The 21,515-nt window shown below is 29.0% G+C and overlaps 1 protein-coding gene across 50 annotated transcripts in view; it reads right to left on the bottom strand.

The window, feature by feature from the left end:
- Positions 1-970: 970 nt before the first annotated feature.
- The window catches only part of LOC129918675 (dystonin), a 195,978-nt gene continuing 175,433 nt past the window's right edge, over positions 971-21,515 (bottom strand). For 16 of the 50 annotated variants that reach the window (XM_055999327.1, XM_055999329.1, XM_055999330.1 and 13 more), the window contains 18 exons: positions 21,392-21,403; positions 19,772-19,997; positions 17,749-19,708; positions 17,501-17,684; positions 17,069-17,131; positions 15,755-15,799; positions 15,411-15,482; positions 14,986-15,157; positions 14,808-14,925; positions 14,510-14,739; positions 14,313-14,430; positions 13,085-13,195; positions 11,387-11,550; positions 9,708-9,981; positions 9,466-9,643; positions 8,362-8,424; positions 7,967-8,074; positions 971-1,827 (listed from right to left, as the gene is read on the bottom strand). In XM_055999327.1, coding sequence (XP_055855302.1) covers positions 1,674-1,827; positions 7,967-8,074; positions 8,362-8,424; positions 9,466-9,643; positions 9,708-9,981; positions 11,387-11,550; positions 13,085-13,195; positions 14,313-14,430; positions 14,510-14,739; positions 14,808-14,925; positions 14,986-15,157; positions 15,411-15,482; positions 15,755-15,799; positions 17,069-17,131; positions 17,501-17,684; positions 17,749-19,708; positions 19,772-19,997; positions 21,392-21,403 — 4,252 coding nt within the window. In that variant the 3' untranslated portion in view covers positions 971-1,673. Of the gene's footprint in view, positions 1,828-7,954; positions 8,075-8,361; positions 8,425-9,465; positions 9,644-9,707; positions 9,982-10,173; positions 10,353-11,386; positions 11,551-13,084; positions 13,196-14,312; positions 14,431-14,509; positions 14,740-14,807; positions 14,926-14,985; positions 15,158-15,410; positions 15,483-15,754; positions 15,800-17,068; positions 17,132-17,500; positions 17,685-17,748; positions 19,709-19,771; positions 19,998-21,391; positions 21,404-21,515 lie in introns of all 50 variants that reach the window. The other 34 variants (XM_055999346.1, XM_055999335.1, XM_055999336.1 and 31 more) reach the window with 21 other exon arrangements.

The raw sequence follows: 21,515 nt of genomic DNA, 5'->3' as shown, positions 1-21,515 counted from the left end.
TTCTCTCAAAATAATTGCACGTCTATTTACTTATACACCTAACATTTTGCAACTCTAAACGTAATTATTTTTTGATAATGTATTTTTTTGTTGTATTGTTTACACAAAACAAGCTTCTATATGGTACACTACGGTGTATACGTGATATTTTATATAATTGGAATTTACATATTATTATTACATAAAAATATTGTTAGTAAAATGTATATCCCCATTTAAAATTAATTTACATACTTAGGAACGCAATGTTATAAAATAATTTCCTAATGTTGCGACTATTATCTGCAAGACTTGAAAATCTCTAACACACAATGTAATGATTTTTCCAATCAATCAGGTGTGAGCTGAACTGAAATTTGACCTTCAAGTTTCTTTGCTTTTTACCAATTATTCTATTTTTGCTAATTTCACAGGATTAACTGTTAAATTATTTAACATAACTGAGTTGTGTGATGTGCATTTTTAACCTTTGAAAGGAAATATACATTTTATTCAAAGGTTTTATGGAAATATTACTATTTGCCTGAAACAAGGACTTTGTTTCTGATTTATTAAATCAGCTTAGATGATACAGAAAATTCCTTGGGGAATTCATGTTGCTTTCCTCGTTCATAAAAAAAAAAACAAAACACATTTTATTAAATTTTTTATTAAGCAAAATGTTATAACTTTTTTTATTTTGCATAAATTTATTGTTTCAGTATGTTTCTTTTTTTTTTTCATCAAACAAATAGGTAAGGGTATAACAACTGGTTAGGGAAGTTAATTACAACGTTATACATAACATAATAATTTAGTACTGGTAATAATAATATATTTCATTATAAATGAATTAAAAAAAAAAATTAAACAAAAAATAAAAAATTGAACTCTAATATAATAATAACTTAAAATTATGACTTTTAGTAGGGCTTAAATTAAAATTATTTAAATAATAATAATAAAAAAAAAGTAACTTTTAAATCTTATCTGATTAGTAAATTTGTTATTCATTTTTTTTTTTTGTTTTTTGTTTTGTTTATAATTTTCTTTCGAATATTTCGGCGGACAACACATTTATTTCCATCGCACAAACAAACTGGCGATTTCATTCATGCAAGGGAAATACAATGTGCGACTCTCTTTCTTTCTTTTTTTTCTCTCTACTTTAAATATTACATATACAATAATTATATGTAAGAAAATGTATAAAAAACGATTACAATGTTTAACCTTAATAAGTTTTAAAGTATTTTTTTTTTATGCAATGGAATTATCTAATTATTATATACAACAGAGGCATATTTTTTTTTGTTTTTTTTAATTCATGAATGTTTTTTTGCTTTGTCTTTTCTTAGTTTTTTTTTTGTTTTTTTTTTGTGTATTTTCAATCTTATGTAGTTTCGTTAGTTAATTATTTAGATAAATTAGCGTAAGCTTGGAATTTTTCCAGATGTATTTTTTGTTTTTGTTATAAATGTGTTTTTGTAAACAAAAATTAATGTAGCGGTACTTAAATTCAAATCAAAACCAATTTGAATAAGATACTGAGAGTATAAATTAAGTCGGCGAACGGTGAATTGTAATTTTGAAAACTTAAATATGCAATATTTTTTTTTGCATTGAGTTATTTGAGCTTTTTTTTTGTTTTTTATTTTTTTTTTTTAAGTAGTTGATTAATTTGTTAACTACATTCAAAGTCTAAATGGTTCTCGCTGATTTATTGGGGTTGTACCACGTGATTTTCTTGCTTCGGCAGCTGCTCTTGCACTTGCAGATGCTGGATCTGTTGATCCTTTTCTTGGGGTCTGCATTCCCGATGGCGTTGAACTGCCACTGAGATTTCTCCTAAAGTATCAGAAATATTTATTAGATTTTATTATGTAAAAGTAAAAATATTATTAAAAAAAAATATATATAAAACATTAAAACACTCGAAAGGCATTCAATTTGCTTTTGTTATTATTTTATAAATAAATTCATATTAAAACTCGAATAAGAAAATAAAATTGGAAAATTTTGTGATAAGTATTAAATTTGTGACATGCAAATTTTATATAGTTTGGTTAAGAAAAAATGCAAAGTAACGATTTAGTTGGTAAATTTTATTTTGTTTTGTTTTAATTAAATATTAATGAAAAAAAAAAATAATTTAAAATGCTTTAACAATAAAATAAAATAAATAAAGTGTGAATATAAAAGGGTAAAATAACGCAACTGCCAAAAAACTTTTATTATGAAGACTAGACACTAGAGTGACACCCTGATAAAAACTAAATAAAAAAAGGGGTAAGAAAATGCTAACACAACTATTAGGTATGGGTATTGAAGTCTCGGCAGCCGCTGTTCCTTTGCACTAATCAAAGAATTGAGTTTTTAGATGAATTAAAGACTCGTTTGATAAAACATTACCCATTCCGTTGAACAAATTCAATGTAAGCGTAATTTAAAATTTGAGTAAGCAACCACTCAATAAGCAACCACACATACATATAAAACAATTGATTCGCCTTCGATTTTTAATAAGCTAAAACACTTGCATCAACATTTAAAATAAGTTTAAAGGCTAAGTATAACCATATAGGTTCTTTCCACAAGGTTTTTTCTTTTTTGCTAAAGCTATAAACAATTCGGAAGTAGTAAAGAAACTTTTTTCTTTTTTAAATTCTCAAATAAGATTCTTCAGATTCAAGTTCAGCACGTTATTAACCTTCTGAAAAACACATTTACGTTTTTTTAAATTTTGCGCTCCATAGACAAAATTGACAAGTCCAATAATTATGTCTGTCCCTTAAAAATTTTAAGATTATTTAAAAATGTTTTGCTTTTGCTGTTGTTGCTACCGAAAACGACAGAAATAGTTCTAAGAAAAGCGAAGTAGGCCCACATTGAGACAGTGACCGAAATTTTCCTGATAAACAAAAAAAAATTAAATTTATTTCTTAAAATAAAACTGAAATCAAATGGTCTATAATTTACTGAAAAGCAAAGAAAAAACATTTGAAAATAACAAAAGTTTAATGTCGTTTTCGATTGGTTTCACTCAAGGATTCACTCATTCTGAAATCCAATAAAACAGTTTCAATCTTTTTCACTCAATTCTGGAATTTTATATCTGTATTGGTGAATAATCAAATAAAAATGGTTTGCTTTTCTATAGGTCGTTTCAAATCAAAAGTCCTGACTCAGAGTTTATTTTCTCCCTTCCAATAAAATTGAGAACAAATAAACAAAAAACTCAATTTAATTGGCTCATTGCGACAAATCAACTCAAAAATAACAACAAATCATGCTTGTTTGAATGAAAGAAATGCTAGAGAAAAAAATAAACAAACGAAAAATCTGAATTTGTTTATTAATGATTTCTATGGTGACGACTCCAAAATAATTGAAAAATAAAAATAAAATATATTTCGTTTTTTTGTATTGCTGGATTAAATATTAAGAATTCTTATTTTACCTTTTTGTTTTGCTTCTTTAATATATCGATACAATAAAAATAAAAATTGCGTTTTTAATGGAATTAAAGAAGCAAAACAAAAAGGTAAAATAAAAATAAAATATTTACTGCCCAATTTAGTAGAGTAACTGAAGCAAATTATTAGGGAACCCGGCCGAACAGCTCTGATTTTGACGATTTTTTTTTCAAACGTAGGTAATTAAAAATACCTTAAAGTCTATAGATTAAAAATTGCCGATGTTGCCGTATTGTTTTTTAAAATTAAAATTAAATTTTTTTGAACAAAACCATTTTTTTTGCTTAAATTTCATAAAATAAATGACAGCAAAACATTCTCTAGGTAATTTAAGGAAAAAAAGTATAAAGGAGTAAGGGACAATCTTCCATCGTTTAAGCGATAAATGCAATTTTCTCACAATCTGACTTCAAACACGAAAAAAAATATTTTTAAAACAACGGCAACACCTATAATATTTTAAAATACATTTTTAAAAAGCCAGAAGCTCATTCTTATCTCTTAAATTTAAATCCACTAAATTTAATCAAGGCTTTTTGAAAAAATGGTCCTCAAACTCAGAATTAAAAAAAAAAATGTTATTAGAAAAATTTAAAATTACTTTTTTCCAAGCTTTTTCTAATAAAATATGAATTTATTTAAAAAAAATTTTTGGCCATAAATATTATCAGTTGAATTTCGAAGCAAAAAAGGTAAAATATATCACACTTTTGAAAAAAAAAAAAATGAAAAATTACTTCAATTTCAATGGTTTTTTTTTATTAAAACTGAATTTTTGCATTGAAATAATTAATTTTCTCAAAGACTGTGGTAAATAGGAACTTTAAATTTTTGCTATTTAACTTTCAACAGTAAGGGTTATTAAATGAATAAAAAATAATTTTATGTTTAGATGTTGAACTTAAAAAAAAAAATAAGTTACATTTTTTTTCAAAACTTTTATTAAAAAAAGTTCTTCGAAAATGAAATACTTTTTAATTTTTTTCATAAACCGTAGTACATATTGACATTTCCTTTTATAATTTGAAATCATAATAAATGCGGCCAAAAAAATTTGAAAATAAATGCATTTTATATTACGACCAAGTTTAAAAAACGACATGTTAAAATTTTTTCAATAATTTTTTTTTTCAAAAATCTGAGTTCAATTACCATTCCTTCAAAAGCCGTTCATTCAATTAACTTTATTTTAATTTTATATATATGACTAAGCTTCTAGCTTTTAAAAAATGTATATTTGAATATTGTAGGTGTTGCCGTTGTGTTCAAAAAATTTTTTTTTGTGTTTGAAGTCAATTAATAAGAAAATTGCATCTATCGCTTGAACTATGGAAGATTGTCCCTCACTCCCATATATTTTTTTTCCTTGAATTTCCTAGACAATCTTTTGGCATCAATTAATTTATGAAATTTAAGAAAAATTTTTGAAAAAAATTTGTTTTTGTTCACAAAAATCTTCAATAAAATTTAAAAAATCAAAACGGCAACACCGGCAATTTTTAATCTATAGACTTTAAAGTATTTTTAATTACCGACGTTTGAAAAAAAAGATCATCAAAATCTAAGCTGTTCGGCCGGGTTCCCTAATATTGCCAATTTTTGAGCTTTAGTTACTCCACTAATTATACAAATGAAAAAATGTGAATAGAATTTTAAGTTATGAATTGCTATCATATAAACTGGACATTTCTGGTCCATCTTCACCTAGTCCTATAACAATATCTTCGGCAAAGTTATCCCAACTGCCTTCAAATGATAAATAATTAAATAATTGTATGTTTTTTTGTATTGTTCGCGGATATGGAGTGATGCAAGCCCGGGAGACTTGCCTCCGCTTTCTGAGGCTTACCCAGTGAATCTCACAGAGAGATCAATTAATTAAAATAGGGATATCAAGAACTGTTCTTCATTATTTTATCGTAATTTTAGAAAAAGTTCAGCTGCCTCATAAATGCTTCCTTCCAGTAAGCGAATGAGTTTTTTTTATTTTTGCTCAATTTTCCATGGGACTTTTGATTTGAAACGACCTATACTAGGAAATTTTGTTTGACATTTAATTATTTAAATATTATGTCGTTTTCAATTGGCTCTCCGGAAGCGTCCGGAATCATTCAGAAGCCTTCTGAAAGCGTTTTATTTGCACGAATATGACAGGCAGAACGCTTCTCGGAAGAGAAATTCTCTTCTCGATTTAAAATCGGAATTCACTCGAGAAGCACTAATACACGAATATTTAAAAGTCAAATTAATCACTCAATCAATATTTTTTTTTTTTTTTTTAATATATTAATTTTTTTCCGAAAGAAATTTTTTAATTAATTTTCAAACTTGCCTAAAATATTTTGGAAACCAACTTCCCTATTAATTTCTTCAACATTACCAATTTTTAAAAAATTTAAAACATTTCATTTGAAAGAAAAATAAATTAATATAAATATTTGACATTTGAAATTTAAAAGAAAAACACACAAACAAAAAAAAAATACAGAATTGAGTGGAAGCGATTTGACCTGTTCCATTCGATTTCAGAATGAGTGAATCCTTGAGTGAAACCAATCGAAAACGACATTAATGATTTTGAGTGAATTCTGTTTTAAAATCAAGAAGAGAATTTTAATTCTGAGAAGCGTTCTGCCTGTCATATTTGGACGAAAAACACTTTCAGAAGGCTTCTGAATGATTCCGGACGCTTCGGGAGAGCCAATTTAAAACGACATAAGTTTTTCTGCTTCAAGAATTCGAACATTTATCTAGGTACTACTCAGACTATAGAGAGTCTGAAATCCTTCTGGAGTTTGAGTAATAAAATATGAAATTTTCTCGGTTTTAAAGCTTGAAAAAAGCGCTTTATTAATTTCCCAATATTTTTTATGACTATCCGAATCAATGACCAGGAACACTCTTTACTTTCGTCTTTTTCGAGTTTAAGTTCAATTAAGTAGATCTTAATAAAAATATTTGAAAACAGGTGATGTTCAGTATATTTTCGGGGGTCCCTATATCGCAGGGCCTTGTGTTGTAGGTATCATTGACATTTTGTTTTTTTTTTTTTTACTTCATTTTGTAAACTTAAAACGACAAGGATCATGAAGTTCCACATTTATGACTACCTAAAAACTATTTTATGCATTCTTGTTCGAAAATGGTTTTTAAGAAAATTAAAAAAAATTGTTCTACCTCAAAGCTGTTAGTCTATCTATCAATAATTAAAATTGGAGTTTTCAAGCCAAATGACTAGATAATTGTCCACCACCAAGGCTGTAGACTGGAGTTATAAGAAATCAACGTAAAGCCTACATGACTTTAAGGTCCATTTTCTTCACTCGGAGTTGAACAAAACTTGAGAATTTTTATATTAAAAATTCTCAAGTTATGTTCAACTCCGAGTGAAGAAAATGGACCTAAATTAATTTTCAAATTGTCAGAAAACATTAAAAATAACTTGCAAACAAATTTATAAAGCCAAAAAAATATATGTATATAAAGTGAAGCAAGGCTGATAGTTATTTTCCCAAAAACACAAGACACGTGTCTTGAATTCAATGGTGCCAAATTTCCAATACATTTGTCCTTTAGGTTTCTGAATGTGTCCGAAATCGGGCCGGCACTTTTTGACTATTTGATGCATTCCACGAAGAAATAGAAGTTTTTTTTTTTTTATCACACGAAAAAACTTACTTACTAAAAAACTTACTTACTAAGCTATAGTAAATGCTAACGATAACAACAAATTACTATTTAACTTTGCACGTCTCTACGTGACGTCTCTTTGTTTTTTATTCAATCTCATAATTAATAAAGAAACCTAAGGAGTTGAATTTTTTAGGTCGTTAAATACAAATAAAATAAGTGATTTAAAGGAGCCAGTCTAAGAATATGAACAATTATAAGGCATAATTATTGTCTGTACGTGACGGTGGAAAGCACCAATTGTCATTTTGCTAAGAAAATAAATTTGCAATTTGCTATGCGACATAAGTTTTAGGGTCAGAAAAATGTTGTTTGTGCGAATTTGTATATTGGAATAAAAGTTATATGTATATTAAGTTATGTATGTTAGTGCTTCGATATAATAATCAAATCATTGTGAGAACAAACGGTGTCCTTTTTCAAAAACCCTATAAACTTAAACAAAAGTGATGTTATGAGTATATATCAATGAAATATGAAGGAACTGCACACAGTTTCTGTTTTTATAAAAAAAATACATATATATTTATACATAACTGTCTTTTTTTGTACTATATGTACATAATATTTGGAATATAAATAAGGCATTTTGTTAATGCACATAAACATAAATATACATAATAATATATGTATGCAAACACAATAAACAATATATATTTAAGCAAAAACAACCCATTCATTGATAAAAAGGGTACAAAATTATATTTATATGTGGAAAAATAAGGGAAAAACCATAAAAAATAAACAACAAACAGAAAAAAAAAAACAAAAACATCGATTTTCACACTTTTTTCGAATTAAGTACTTGCGTTAATCTTTACCCCAAACTGCTTAAATTATAACTGTTTGTTGTCGAACTAGAATTACTGGATGGCGAGGGAAATGACTTGTCTGTCGATACCTGCCTTATTGGAATCCTTGAGGGGCGGCTTTAAAAATGTTATAGAATAATGATTTATAAATAATATTAATAATTTGATTTTTTTTTTCTAAATGAGAATTACATATAAATAGAATTATGAATGGATACAATATGTTGCTATTTATTTTTTTTAACTTAAGAATTAAATATATTAAAAATTAATTTTTAGAAAAAATGTTAAACTAAAAAATAATGAACAAAAGCAAAAATAATGTAAATTAAGTATTAATTATGATTTAAAAAAATTAAATAAGAAAAAGTTAACACTAAATGCACTTTTTGTTTTTGTTTTACCTATATCGGAAGCCAAAGCCGGTTAATGTTGGTATGCTAGAGGATCTACTCATTCCACCATTGCTGTGATCGTGTATTTTTTTTTAATTCATTTGTTAGAATTGTTTAGTATATTTTGTTTTTTTTTTCATTATTTATTTGGTTGTTTTTTTTTTTTTAATAAATTGTTATTTTGTGTATAAGATTATTATTTGTTAAATTCAGTTGATCAATTATCGCAATGAAATCGTTGTTAATTCGTGCATTAATATTAGAAATGCGGAGATGCATAACATAAAATAAAATAAAAAAAATAAATATTAAAGTAAATAATTCATAATACATTTTATCTTTTTTTTTTAAATTAATTAAAATAATTGAAAAAATTAAACAAAACCGTGATGGTATGTCGAAAATAAATTTAAATTTATGAGAAAAAGAAGTTTTTTTGCTTTTAATTAAATTAGTAAGTAGTACAGTCAAATTGGGCGGAAATTCAAGTTTACGTCTCAAAAATTATTAACAGGACTTTCTTTGGATTATAAATCCTTGAGTAATAAAAATAGAATTGGAAGGTAAGAAGTGAATAAAAATTAAGTTTAACATAACAAAAGTCAAGTTCCAGAAATATGTAAGTCTCTAGAATTCGAAAGTCTGTTATTTCACTGCGCTTTTAATTTAGGGAGATCAGCTCTAGTGTCCAGAGGCTGTCCTATATCAACTTTGTTGAGTTGAAGAATGAAATAAAGTCTTTGGTCTTTAATTCTGAGAGCTACTCTGAGTCGCTAAAAGATTCACTTTTCCACTTTCGACAATCGATTGTATTTTTCGAAGGCCAACAATTTATTTATATTTTTTTTTATATTTATATAATGACCTGTTCATTTTTAGATTTAAGTAAATTTCATTAATAAAGAATAATCGGTAGTCGACCCGAGAAGAAATTGTTTTATTTTTTGGAATTAATCTTGAACCCAACTTAAATGTTTAGCTTCAGCTCAATTGAATTTAGTCAATAAAATGCAAAGAATTTCCTGTTTATACATTTTTATGATATCAAAGCCCAATTTGACTGTACTAAAGGTGTATCTCAAAAAGAATAATTTAAGTTTTGTTAAAAATTACCTTGTAGGAGCGGGACTTGCTGAACCAGATGCAGTTTTACGAGTTAAAGTGGATGTACCATTCGTTCTCGATGTTGCTGGCGTAACTGATAATCTTGATGGACGTTGTGCGGTTGAAGTAGGTGTAGATGAAGCTACGGGCTGTCTGCGTTGTGGAATGCGTGATGGGGTTGCTTCGTCTAAAAGAAAACATTTAAAATAAGTTTAAAAAATTGAAATTGATATTAATTTAAAAAATTATACCTGTGCTATCTAATGATAGAGTTGATCCATGCCTTGATGGTGGTTTCGATCCCTGCCGACTTGCAGGTCTAGAATTAGGCTTCGATCCAGCTCTTGATCCGCCCGGTGTCATACCCGTTCGAGGTGCATAAGATACTTTTCTTTGTGGTGTATATCTTCCAGATGGTCCTGTCAGACCGCCCTCATTGTCACTAAGTGAGTCGGGAGTTGAGGCTGACAGTGATGATCGTGAAGGTCTTGACATTGGTATTGAACGTATAGATCGTTCTCGTACCTAAATTTTTGGCCATAATGAAATTTCATTAATTTGTTTTTAATTTGGTTTTTTTTTTCAAATCTCAATGTTAAAAAAAGAGAATTTATGATAAAAAAAATATGAGATGGAATCGATGACAAAACAAACTATAGTTCTTTGTTTGTTGTTTTTTTTTTTTTGTAATTTTTTTTTTAAGAATCGCAAACTTACCCAATGCGTGGAGGGATGACAATGTGGTGCATGTGGACTTAAAGGCACAGAACGACTATTGTTACTGCGCACAAAAACTGTGCCACCAGCTCCCATGTGCAAGGGGAATGCACACGGTATTTGCTCTTGGGCACGTAGTCGTTCAAAGATTGGCATTAGTTCGGCCAAATGTTCGTCGGCTATATCATTATAATAATAATCACGAAATACAACAACATTTAAAATAAACCGTTTTTTTAGATACAAAATTTTATCACACAAAGTCTATGATCATTTAATTTTGTTTTTTTTTTTTTTCTATTTAAAAAAAATTGATTTGCGATATTTTTTGGGGAAATTTCTTAAAAAAAAAAAAATAAATGAAACGAAAATAATGCGAAGATTCCTTCATTTTTTTAAGCAAATTAATGCAAGACAAAAAATGCTTTGTTTTTTGGTTTTATTATTAAATACAACACATTTTAGGCGATATTTGTGATTTCTTTCAATTCCACATGAGAAAAACGCAACAAAAAAAATATATTTATATGACAAAAAACCTGCAATTTTGAAAAACCCGTTATGAATAAACACTGAACAAGGTGCTTTGTACAACTTAAAAAATACCAAATGATTTTTGAATATAGTATGATACAGCTTGAGAGTTTGTTTAATTTAATGTCGATTTTTCATTAATTTAAAAAAAAAACTTAAACAAAAAAATGCATCTAGCAGAAATAAATTTTCAAAAATTCAAAAAAAAACCTTTACATCATGCTTTAAATATATATAAAATTAAAATTAAGAAACGATATGTATTTATAAATAACAACATCACACCACACATCATCATCAAAACATCAGTAGTTATTGCTTAGTCTTTTTCAGAGCGAAGCAGTCAAGACCGAAGGGGATTTATGTTTTATGCAGCTAACACAATATACTTACCAGAAATCTGTTGGACAAAACGTATTGCCATGGGATCAAACATTTTTAGAGCCAATCCTTTGTAGTATCAAAAAAACTACAAAAGATTGACGCAATATAGTTTTTGGGAGCAAAGTAAAAAAAAAAAATTGGTCCAAATTGTATAAATGAAAATGAAATGATAAAATCAAAAACCAGCAACAAAATTGGTTTTGAAGAAATTATGATAATTTTTTTTTTGTTGTTGTATGAGAGAGAGAAAAAAATGTGTAATTAGGAGGACTTAATTGTGGTTTATTTTGTTTACCTTCATGATGGGACCTTGGCCGCTCATGTATGCGGGTGTACCAGATCCATTCGGGGTGGTAGAAGTTGGCGTTGATCGGCGCGGTGTAAATGCCGCCATACTTTGTGATACTCCATCGGCCAAAATAAATTGTTCTCGCAGCTCAATGTTAGTGCGTCCCTTAGCTATTTTTTCAATCGATTTTTTTTTTTAATTGATTTTTGTTATTTTTTTTAAATGGGTGGCAGTTTTGTTTTTTTGTTTTAATATTTTTTTTTTTTGATTTTGTTTGAAGATGGATGGCACACATTTAAGTGAAATTTGCATTTTTGGCAAAGCAGTCGATATCAGCAAAAAGAGGCGATTACGGTTTTTTGGGTACCGTTTTATAAATTGTTGCCGAAGGAAGCGTGGGAATGGATAAAATTGTAATTTAAGAAAAAATACAAAAAAAAAATTAACAAAAAAAAAAAAATTGGTAACAACAATATTAAAAAAAAAAAATAGCAATCCAAAGTTATTTTGAACAAAAAAGCAAAAAAAGTGTAATCATCATAAAAGCAAAAAAAGTCAAAAATTATGCATTCGAAAGTTTTAATTTTTGCATAAATTAAATAATTTTTTAAATAAAGCTAATCAAGCAAGCAAAACCAACCAAAAATTTTGGTTAAACAAAATAATAAAGCAAAAATGTTATAAATATAAATGAGAAGCAAAGTTCAACAAGAAAAATAAAGCAATGGAATATTGTAAAAGCTAAAATGGGTTTATGAAGTTTTTTTTTTTTTAATGAATTATGTTGTAACATTGAGTTCGATGTATTGATGGAGTATGAGTTTGAGCTGAAATTTGAATAATTTCCTTCCTTATACAAACAAAATTCTATATGATTTTCTTTGATAAACGAAGGCAGAACAAATTGGTGTTGACTGGTGATTTAGGAAATAGTACAACGAAGAGCTTATAAAAGAGCACTTTTCATAAGACTTGTTGATGCAGGCGAATCGTTTACGCTATTGTATAAAGGCTTTAAGGCAGGATTGACATTTTACATTTCTTGAGAATTTTGGTCAAAGAGTGATACTTATTTCTAAGATATTTTCTGTGGGACCTCCACATTTTAAGATTATTATACAAGAATCAAATTTTTGGACATAGACGGTTTAATACCAAGAATCGAACTAATAACATTAGAGTTTTTGACTTGGGGTTAATTTTAAAAAAAAAAAAAAAATAAAACATCATGACTGAAATCTAACGAGAATCCGAGGTTTTGCATTTATGTTAAATAAATCATTGAAAATGAAAGATAGAAGCTTGTTCTTTATTAAAATCTGTAGGAACAACCTTTTTTTTAAGGTCAAAAAAGGAAAAATGGCGTTTTAAAAAAAATTATTTTAGCCAAGAAGTTTTTTAAAAAAGTAAGGTTATGAAAACATCATCAAAAAACCAATATCCTCTTAAGACTTGAAATATTTTTTTCTTTTGTTTTGCGAAAATGAAATATCAGACACGGAGTCTTCGACGAAGGAGACCATGGTCGCGAATGGAACAAATAAACATTATGAAAGTTGTAATGCTTAAATACAATGATAAACAAAATGACTTTAAGTTGAAACCAATACAAAAAAAAAGATTACAGCATTAAAGATTGAAACCATTTGTAGATTAAATTAAATTATCGAAATAATGTGTTATAAAAATTATTTACACACTGACCATTTTGTTGTTGAATGGCCATAATTTGATCGTAAGTAAATTTATGTAAAACACAACACGCTTCATGTTGTTTAGGATCATTTGGATTTGGAATTGGTAAAACTAACGCCACTTTTATAATACAATTTTATAATCAATCCAAGTCATATACCATGATGAATGATGATAATGATTTATGATAGTGATAAATTACACAACATGCATAATTATTTTTTTTATGATAATTTTACAGAAAAATCAATTTATAATAAAATACACGACAGTCGATCAGAGTATTTATAATTTTTGTTTGGTTTTTTTAGTTATATGGTAAAAAAACACAAAATAAAATATTAATTTCGAATTTGGAAAAAACAAAAAATAATTAAAGAGGAAAAATATGGATAAAAAATATCAAAATTTTGAAATGGAATAAAAACGATATTTTATTTATATTCAAATTTAATTTGAGACGAACCGTTCGTTGGAGCGTGAAAATAGAAATGTTAAAAATTTTATTATAAAATAGATTAAAAATTATATATCGTTTTTAATTTTTATTTATTTATTTTTTTTTTTTAATTTAAAATAATAAACTATCATATTTCTCTGTAAAATTCGTATACACATTAATAGTTGATTCATATTTTTTTTTTAAAATAATTTTAAGTGAGTAGTAAAGCACCTATTTTTTTGTTTTCATTATGTGCAAGCACCTACTTTGAAATAATGTTTTTTTTTAATATTATGTTTTATTAATATGAAATTAAGTTTTTTTTTTATATACTGGCACACCTTCCTACACAGAATGTTTTGAATCTGATTTATTTTTATGATATAAAGCATGAGTGTGAAATGAATTCTTTTGTTGATCGAATTTAATTTCGAAACTAAATTTTTTACTTGTACCCCACAAAAAGTAGCTCGACAAAAATGTTAATTGCATTAGAATAATAAAATGAAATAACGCATTTGTGATGAATATTAAAATCTATGCATGTGTTTTTAATTTTTGTAAGAAATTAATTTTTGTTTTTTTTTTTGTTTTGTTTTTAAATTTCGTTAGAACAATATAAATTATTATTATTAGAATAATATGCTAGATATATTATTATATTAAAAAAAATTATTGTTTTAAATTTATTGTATTAAATGACCATTTCCTTTGGTTGATTAATATTTTTTAACTATGTATTTTTAATAGACTAATTTTGTTTGAAATTTTTTGTTTTTTTTGATGAAAACTTACCTCGACAAGGATCATTCTTTTGTAAGAACTCATCCAATGCTACCCAACCACCTCCAACGCGCACCATCACAGTGCTACGAAGGATGCGGACGAGTCGTAGTTTCTGCGAATCGCCAAACTAGAGATAATGAAATGAAAGTATTTAATATCGAGTTTTTTTTGTTAAAAAAACACAAATAAAAAACTATTCGACTTACCCTGTACTTGCCTTCGCCGACTTGGAAAACACGGAATTTTTGTCGACACGTGCAAAGCATAACCAATCGTTTAACTTCGTCATGAATCTTATCAGAGTCATTTGCTGGTTTACGCTCTTGCCAGTCTGGTCGAAGTGCCGCAATAAATTCCTGCCAATCGATGAGTCCTTCTCCATTGCGATCGAATAAATCTGCTACAGCACCCATTTCCATTCGAGATGTGTCAAATTCTATTGGAACAAAAAAATGTATTTTCAAAACTGGGTAAAAAGGATTTTGAGAAATTCCAAAAACTTACTGGTGCTAAGAATTCCATCAATAAACACCTCACGTGGTATCAAACCATTGTTGTCCTTGTCCATTTTTCTGAAGAGATCTGTTAACCTTGATTTCTTGTGGTTCATGTACTTAAGGAACTGCAAAGATGTAAAAATTAGATTTCATAAAATAACAATAATTTCTTGTTTATGATTTACCCTCTTCCTCCAATCATCCCAGCTGAAGCGGCGAACTCGTTCAACATCTTGTAGATAAACGAGATGTTCGTGTAGACGACGTTGACGTTCCCACGCCAACAACCACACGTGACGCCACTTGTCCCATAGAAGTTTTGCTCTTGGCGAACGGAATTCTGCTTCAGGCACATGACTAAATGGATAATTATATTTTTATTAAAAATTAAGAAAAATAAATAATAATTTTTATAGCAAAATAAAAATTATGAAAAAATAAAAATAAAGCAAGATTATTGTTGGATGTAAGTATAAAAAATATTCTACAGCAAAAATGATAAGAACAAACTCGACATTGACTTAAAATTTTAGAGAGATTTATTGGATTTTCTGTTTTTTTTTAATCTTTTTTAATTTTCATACCATACACTTTATGGACATGCCCTTACCTTGGTGAAAATCTTGGACCGTAGTGAGGCAAGCGATCTCTATCGGGTGTCTCACGACTTGGTGTCACACGACTAATGGTAAATCGAATTCAAAGCACACAACACACAAATTTTTACATGAAACAAAATAGAAAAAAAACAATATGAAACAGAAATTATGAAAAATCAAATCAAAAACTAAGAAAAAAGGAGATAGTATTAGGAAAAATCTGCTTCCATAAAATCATTATTATTATGGAAGCTTATTTTCATGCATTTATATTCTTTTTTTGCATTATTTGGTTGGTAGTTAAGCAGCCGATTGCAAAAATGTATTTTAGTGTTTAAACTTGAAATGTACTAACCTTTGCTTGCGCATGTTTAAGCCTTGATCACGAGAGCCCTTGAAGCTATTGAAAAAATAAAAATGTTTGATTAGTAAAACTTCATACAACAAACAATTCAAAAACAAATAAACAAAATGAGAATTAGAGGAAATTATGAGTGGAAATAGAGAAGCAGAAAAGCAGTTTTGTAGAAGGTTTCATAAAGACTATAAGTCTTGTTAGATTGAAAGAGTTTAGTTTGCTTATACTAGAAAATAAATATATATACAGAACATCTATATTAAAGATACAACACAAACATGTTAGAAGTTAAAAACATTAGACACAATAAATTTGTACATTATTTTCACAGTGTCAAGTCATCACGAGACAAGATGCATTAGTTTCATTATTGTTTTAAATTTTCTGATGACAAAACATTAAATAGAACACCGTCATAACTATAAAAATCGTCCATTTGGACTGATTGAAACTATCAAACTTTTGAGTAATATGCAAAGATTACAATGGAATCCAAATCTTGTGATAACGGTGTTCAGTTTAATCAATAATATTACTATGTCCCTAAGTAAAAGTGATGAGTTTGGATTTTTTAACGCGAGACCCTTTTGGATCCCATTTATTTATAGATATGTACATTAGGGTGAAGGAAACACACTTCCTTGTAAATTCAATCCTATTCAAATATGCAATATCAGTTGCCTTATAGCCTTAAAGAGCAGTAAGTAAAAAGAATGGATTTCAAAGGTAAAGGTGGCTATGATACGATTGATAGAATGGTCCTTATTATTTAGACCAGTCGGAGTTTTTAATAAAGTGATGGAGACTGTAAAGGTAGATGTCTGTTTTGAAGAGATAACATTAGGCTCTATAGAAATTTTTTATATGACTGAATTTTTAAAATATTAAGGTTTCAAATGGCACCAGCGCAGAGCTAAATCACTCCACCCAAATGTTAGTTTTAAAGTTTAATTTTTTTAAAATAATTTTCTAAATAAATTAGAAAATATTTTAAAAACAAATTTTTAATACTTGTTAAATTATTTAATTCAATACTATATAATGTTAATACAAATCTAAACTCATCATTTGTATGGTTTTACCTTATCGTCACTGAAAAATGACATACAAAATGAAAAAGTTGTTAAATAGTTAAATACCATTAACAACATGTATGATTTTATTGACACTGGTTAGACAATTAAATATGTTATATGCTTTGCGGATGTTATAAAAAAGGTAATATTTAAACATTAAATTAGTGATAAATGGGCAGTCGTTTAGTAAATTATACAATTTTTTTTTGGTTTGTGTGTTTTAGTTAAAACGAACCTTTGCCGTCTCATTGCGCCGGCATCTGGAGATTGTTCGCGTAGATCGTGCGTTGATCCTCGACTGTATTATATTTAACCCATGTTTTTCAATTTTTTTTTTATTTTTTAATATACAAACATTTATAAACAAAGAATAAAAAAATATTTTCAATTTTTTTGATTTGTGTGAATTGATAATATATATCCAGGTTGATTGTGTTCGTGGTAGAAAAGAGTGCAGTGAAACACAATATAATGTCGACAGTAGAATTCACAAAGACAAGAAATAATAAAAAAACAAAATAGTAAATGAAAATAATAACCAATATACAAAAGAAATAAAAAATTAAAAAAATAAAAACGATTCAATATTTCAAAAATAAAATAATTGATGTATCAATTTTTCAATATAGAATCCCATTTTTGAGTTTGATAAAGATTTTGTACTTACACTGGTGTCTTTGCATTGCGTGACATTTTGCGAACGTCTCGGCTTCCAGGAGGCAGTTGTTTAGGTTTGCATGCTCTGTCCACCTCAAGCTGACGACGTGCAGTATTTTCCATGAATTCTTTGTGATCTTCGATGAGTTTTTCCAATGGTGGAATTTCTTCTGGTAATGGTTCTCGTTCCAGATCTAAACAAACAAAAAAAATCATTAATTGTAATTCCACAATTCAAATAAGAGATAGAACAATTACTAAGCAATGTAGACTCGAGACCATTCAACCATGCCAAGAGATCTTCAATATTCTCATCCAGATCCTTGAGCGATTGCAAATGTTGTTCAAGTTTTGCTTCGCGATTAACCGCCCATTGGGAGATTTCATCCCAGCGGGTTTGAATAATTTGCAACCAATTCTTAATGATTGGAATGGCATCTGGATAGGCTTTGTCAATAATCTCTTGGGCAAGTGTGAATGTCTCTTCCTTCTGAACAACACGTTTTCGCAAGTCTTTCATGAAGTCTGTGTGAATTTCGAGCAAATCTCTTGCAATCTTCTCATCATCGGGTGGATTTTTGGCATAACGAAGTTTGTTCTCAGCATGATCCAACCAATCGAAGAGTGCTTGCACACCAGTATTAAGACGTTCGGCATCTTTCAATGCTTGTCTCAATCGATCACCACGTTTGGATGTTGATTCTTTAACATCATCCCAAAGAGATTGTAATTCATCAAGAGATTTGGCAATATCGGCATTGCTAGGTGATTTTTCCAAATCACGTCCGGACTTCATAACACCTTGCATTTGAGCTTGTCTCTTGAGAAGATCTTGCTCAAGATGTTTGTGATGATCACACAATCCACTAACAGTCTCAAAGTCTCCATGAACAGGTCCATTGTCGGATAGGCGAGATTTTGTCTTCTTCAACCAGTCCAAAAGTTCTTGCAAAGCTTCAGAGAACTGTCCAGACAGCAAGAGGGCTTCTTCCAATTTCCTCTGACGATCGACACTCTTTGACCAAACTCGAGTCCATGTCTCTTTAAGTTCAATAAGCATCTTATTCAAAACTGGTTCATCTGATTTTGGTGCTCTATCCATGAGATTCTTTCCAGCACGCATTGTTCCATCATACTGTTGTTGTTTGCCATTCAATTGACGATGTGTTTCTTTCAATTTTAGAATGTGTTTCTTTATTTTTTGAGGATCCTTGGATGCAGCTGCTTCTTCGGTAAGTCGATCGAGTATTTCTTCGACTTCTTGTAGCCATTGAAGCATACCAGCCCAGGCGTCATTGAATTCACGAGCCTCCTTATAGCCGTGATCAAGGGCACGAGTGCGTTCAGCTGCTTTGCTAACAACGCGCTCCCACCGATGTTGAACAGAAACTAGGAGATTCTTGATTAAAATGACGTCTTGTTTTTGACTAAAGTACTTGAGGTGTGTTCCCTTTTTGTCTAGCAGAAGCATAGCTTCACGATGAGTACTGACGTCTTTCTGGAGTATTTTGTGCTCTTCAATTTGGGCTTGAATGGTTTCCAGAACTCTTGATACAGCTGTCGAAGTACTCAGTTGTTTCTCAGCTTGAGTTAGCCATTCGACAAATGCCTGCAGTGTATCATGGAACTCAGTAGCTTCTTTGAGAGCGATTTCGAGTTTGATTTTCTTATCAGAAGCTCGCGATAGTACTGCATCCCAGCGTTGTTTGAGTGTTCGTAATGTGTGTTGAAGATTGCTCGAAGGTACTTTCATTTGATTCTGACGCTTGATATAATCTTGGCCTTGAGCTTGTATCGTTTCGACCTTGGCACGATTTTCTTCCAATTCATTGTAGATTTCCATAAACCTTTCAAGTTGTTCGGTAGCGGTTTCTGGGAGTCCACCAACTGGTTTACTCATTCCAATGACACCATCTACATCACCCAACCATCCTAAGATGTCTTGAACTTCGGCAATGTAGCCTTGAGCTTCACGTAAAGCTTCCTCAAGCTCATGCTGGCGATCTGAAGATTTTTGAATCAATGAACGCCATTCATCGTTAAGCTTGCGCAGTTTCTCTTGTGTCGCAGAAGCTTCAACAGAACCCTTTTCGGATTCAATGAGCCGTCGTCCGGCATCAATTAAGGTATCTACAGAACTTTGATGAGCTTGAATATCATTGGCAAGAACCTTTAGCTTAGCAAGTTCAACTTCAAGTAATTGTGGATCACCAGGGATCTGGAAAAAAAATTGAATGGTTGAAGTTTTTGTTTCGTTAAGTTTTTTTTTTTATAAAATTACCGGTTTGAGTTGATCCAAAGTTTTGTCGGTTTTATCAATCCATACAAGCAATTCATTCAGTGCATGTTGGAATTGTCCAAGATGAAGAAGTGCATGTTCTAATTGCTTCTGGCGCTCAACCATGCCACGCAATAGATTTTCCCATCGGCGATTGACTGTTGCCAATGGCTCTTTGATCGATGCTGCTTGTTCTGGAGATGTTCTTTCTGTCAATTCGGATGCTTGTCTGTTGAAATATATTTGTAAAAGTTAGTTTTGGTTTGCTCTTAAAAAAAATAGTTTAGTTTAATGATTTTCAAAAGAAAAATATTTCTCAAAACATCACAATAATTAGAAACACATACAAAAACGGTACAAAATTTTCAAAATACATGCAAAAACCGTTAATTTAATTTTATAAAATAAGCTTTCAAAAAGGGAACAACTTTTATTTTTTTTTTTTAATAAAAGCTTTAAAGCAATTACATAATTTAAAAGCTTAATTTGATACATAAGCTTTAAAAATGTTGTTACAGTGAGGCTCTAATATGGGAATTTATTTTTACATCGTTGCATCTGTCTAAGGAAAAAGAACTGAATATCAAAATGAGTCGGAAAAGCATGTGACATTCTTGAAGCGCGGCTGAAGATAGATTCTCTGTACTTAAAAGTATTTTCGAAATTGAAATCAAGGGTATACTAATAAGCATTCCCGAGTCACGACACTATTGGGAATAGCCGCAAACTGCATCACGAGAAGGTTAGCCTTTCGACAAAACTAACAAAAGGATTATCTTTGGAAGCGAACGCCATCAAAAAAAGTTGAGATTTATAAAATGGCTCAAAACGAAAGTTATGACCATACAAAAGTTAAAAACTAGTGTAGTGAATTCTGTCTGTACTGTTAATATGAAAAATCAGTTATGCGTTGGGCGCCAATAAAAGACAAAAAAAAATATTCAAAATCAAAAAGTGTTCGATGAAATTGTTGTAAATCAGGAGCGATTAAAAACATTAAATACGCATACAACAATAGTCAGGAACATATAATTAGAATACAAGTAACATTTTTACAAAATAATATTTTAAAATTTAAAATGAAGTAAGTTTATTATTTAATCTTAATATTGGGTCCTGCAAAAAGTGTACTTAAAAGAAGACGCAAACTTAACGAAACACTGTTTTTTTTTTTTAAGTAGATCCTACGTTGGGCGCCATTAAACAAAAAATGCTGCTGCTTTGTATTTTTAATGCACTGTAAAATTCATTTAAGCAACAAGTCAAGCATTTACAATGTGGTACTCGTTGAATTTATTTAAATGATATGACAAATGTTTTTTTTTTTGACATCTTGAACTGAAGCTTGTGTCATGTTGCGTGATAGTTCAAGCCTGAACAAGGTACTAATGATTTTTGTTTAACAAAATGAATTTTTTACGACGAAGACAACATAATGTTTAAAGATGATGTCCTTTAGCTGCTTGCTTGCACACAAATTACTTAATTAGGAAAAAAATCTTATGTATAAAAGCACTTGGTAAAAAATATCATGCAACCAAGTACGAGTAACACAATCAACAAAACTATGAGTATCAATGAATAAATTTTGTTTCTTTTGTATAAATTAGTAATTAATCTTGCCTTTCCAGAGATCTGTTGCAGGTGAATATATTTTGATTTGATTGATTGATTGATTGAAATTATTTGTGAATCGTTTCGAGAGCAAAATAAAGAATATATAAAAATAAATATGTGTTTTGTATAA

This window comes from Episyrphus balteatus, chromosome 4, assembly GCF_945859705.1.
Source record: "Episyrphus balteatus chromosome 4, idEpiBalt1.1, whole genome shotgun sequence".
NCBI classification, from domain to species: Eukaryota; Metazoa; Arthropoda; class Insecta; order Diptera; family Syrphidae; genus Episyrphus; species Episyrphus balteatus.
Note: the sequence above shows the minus strand (reverse complement) of the source record. Positions and strands in the feature narration are given on the sequence as shown.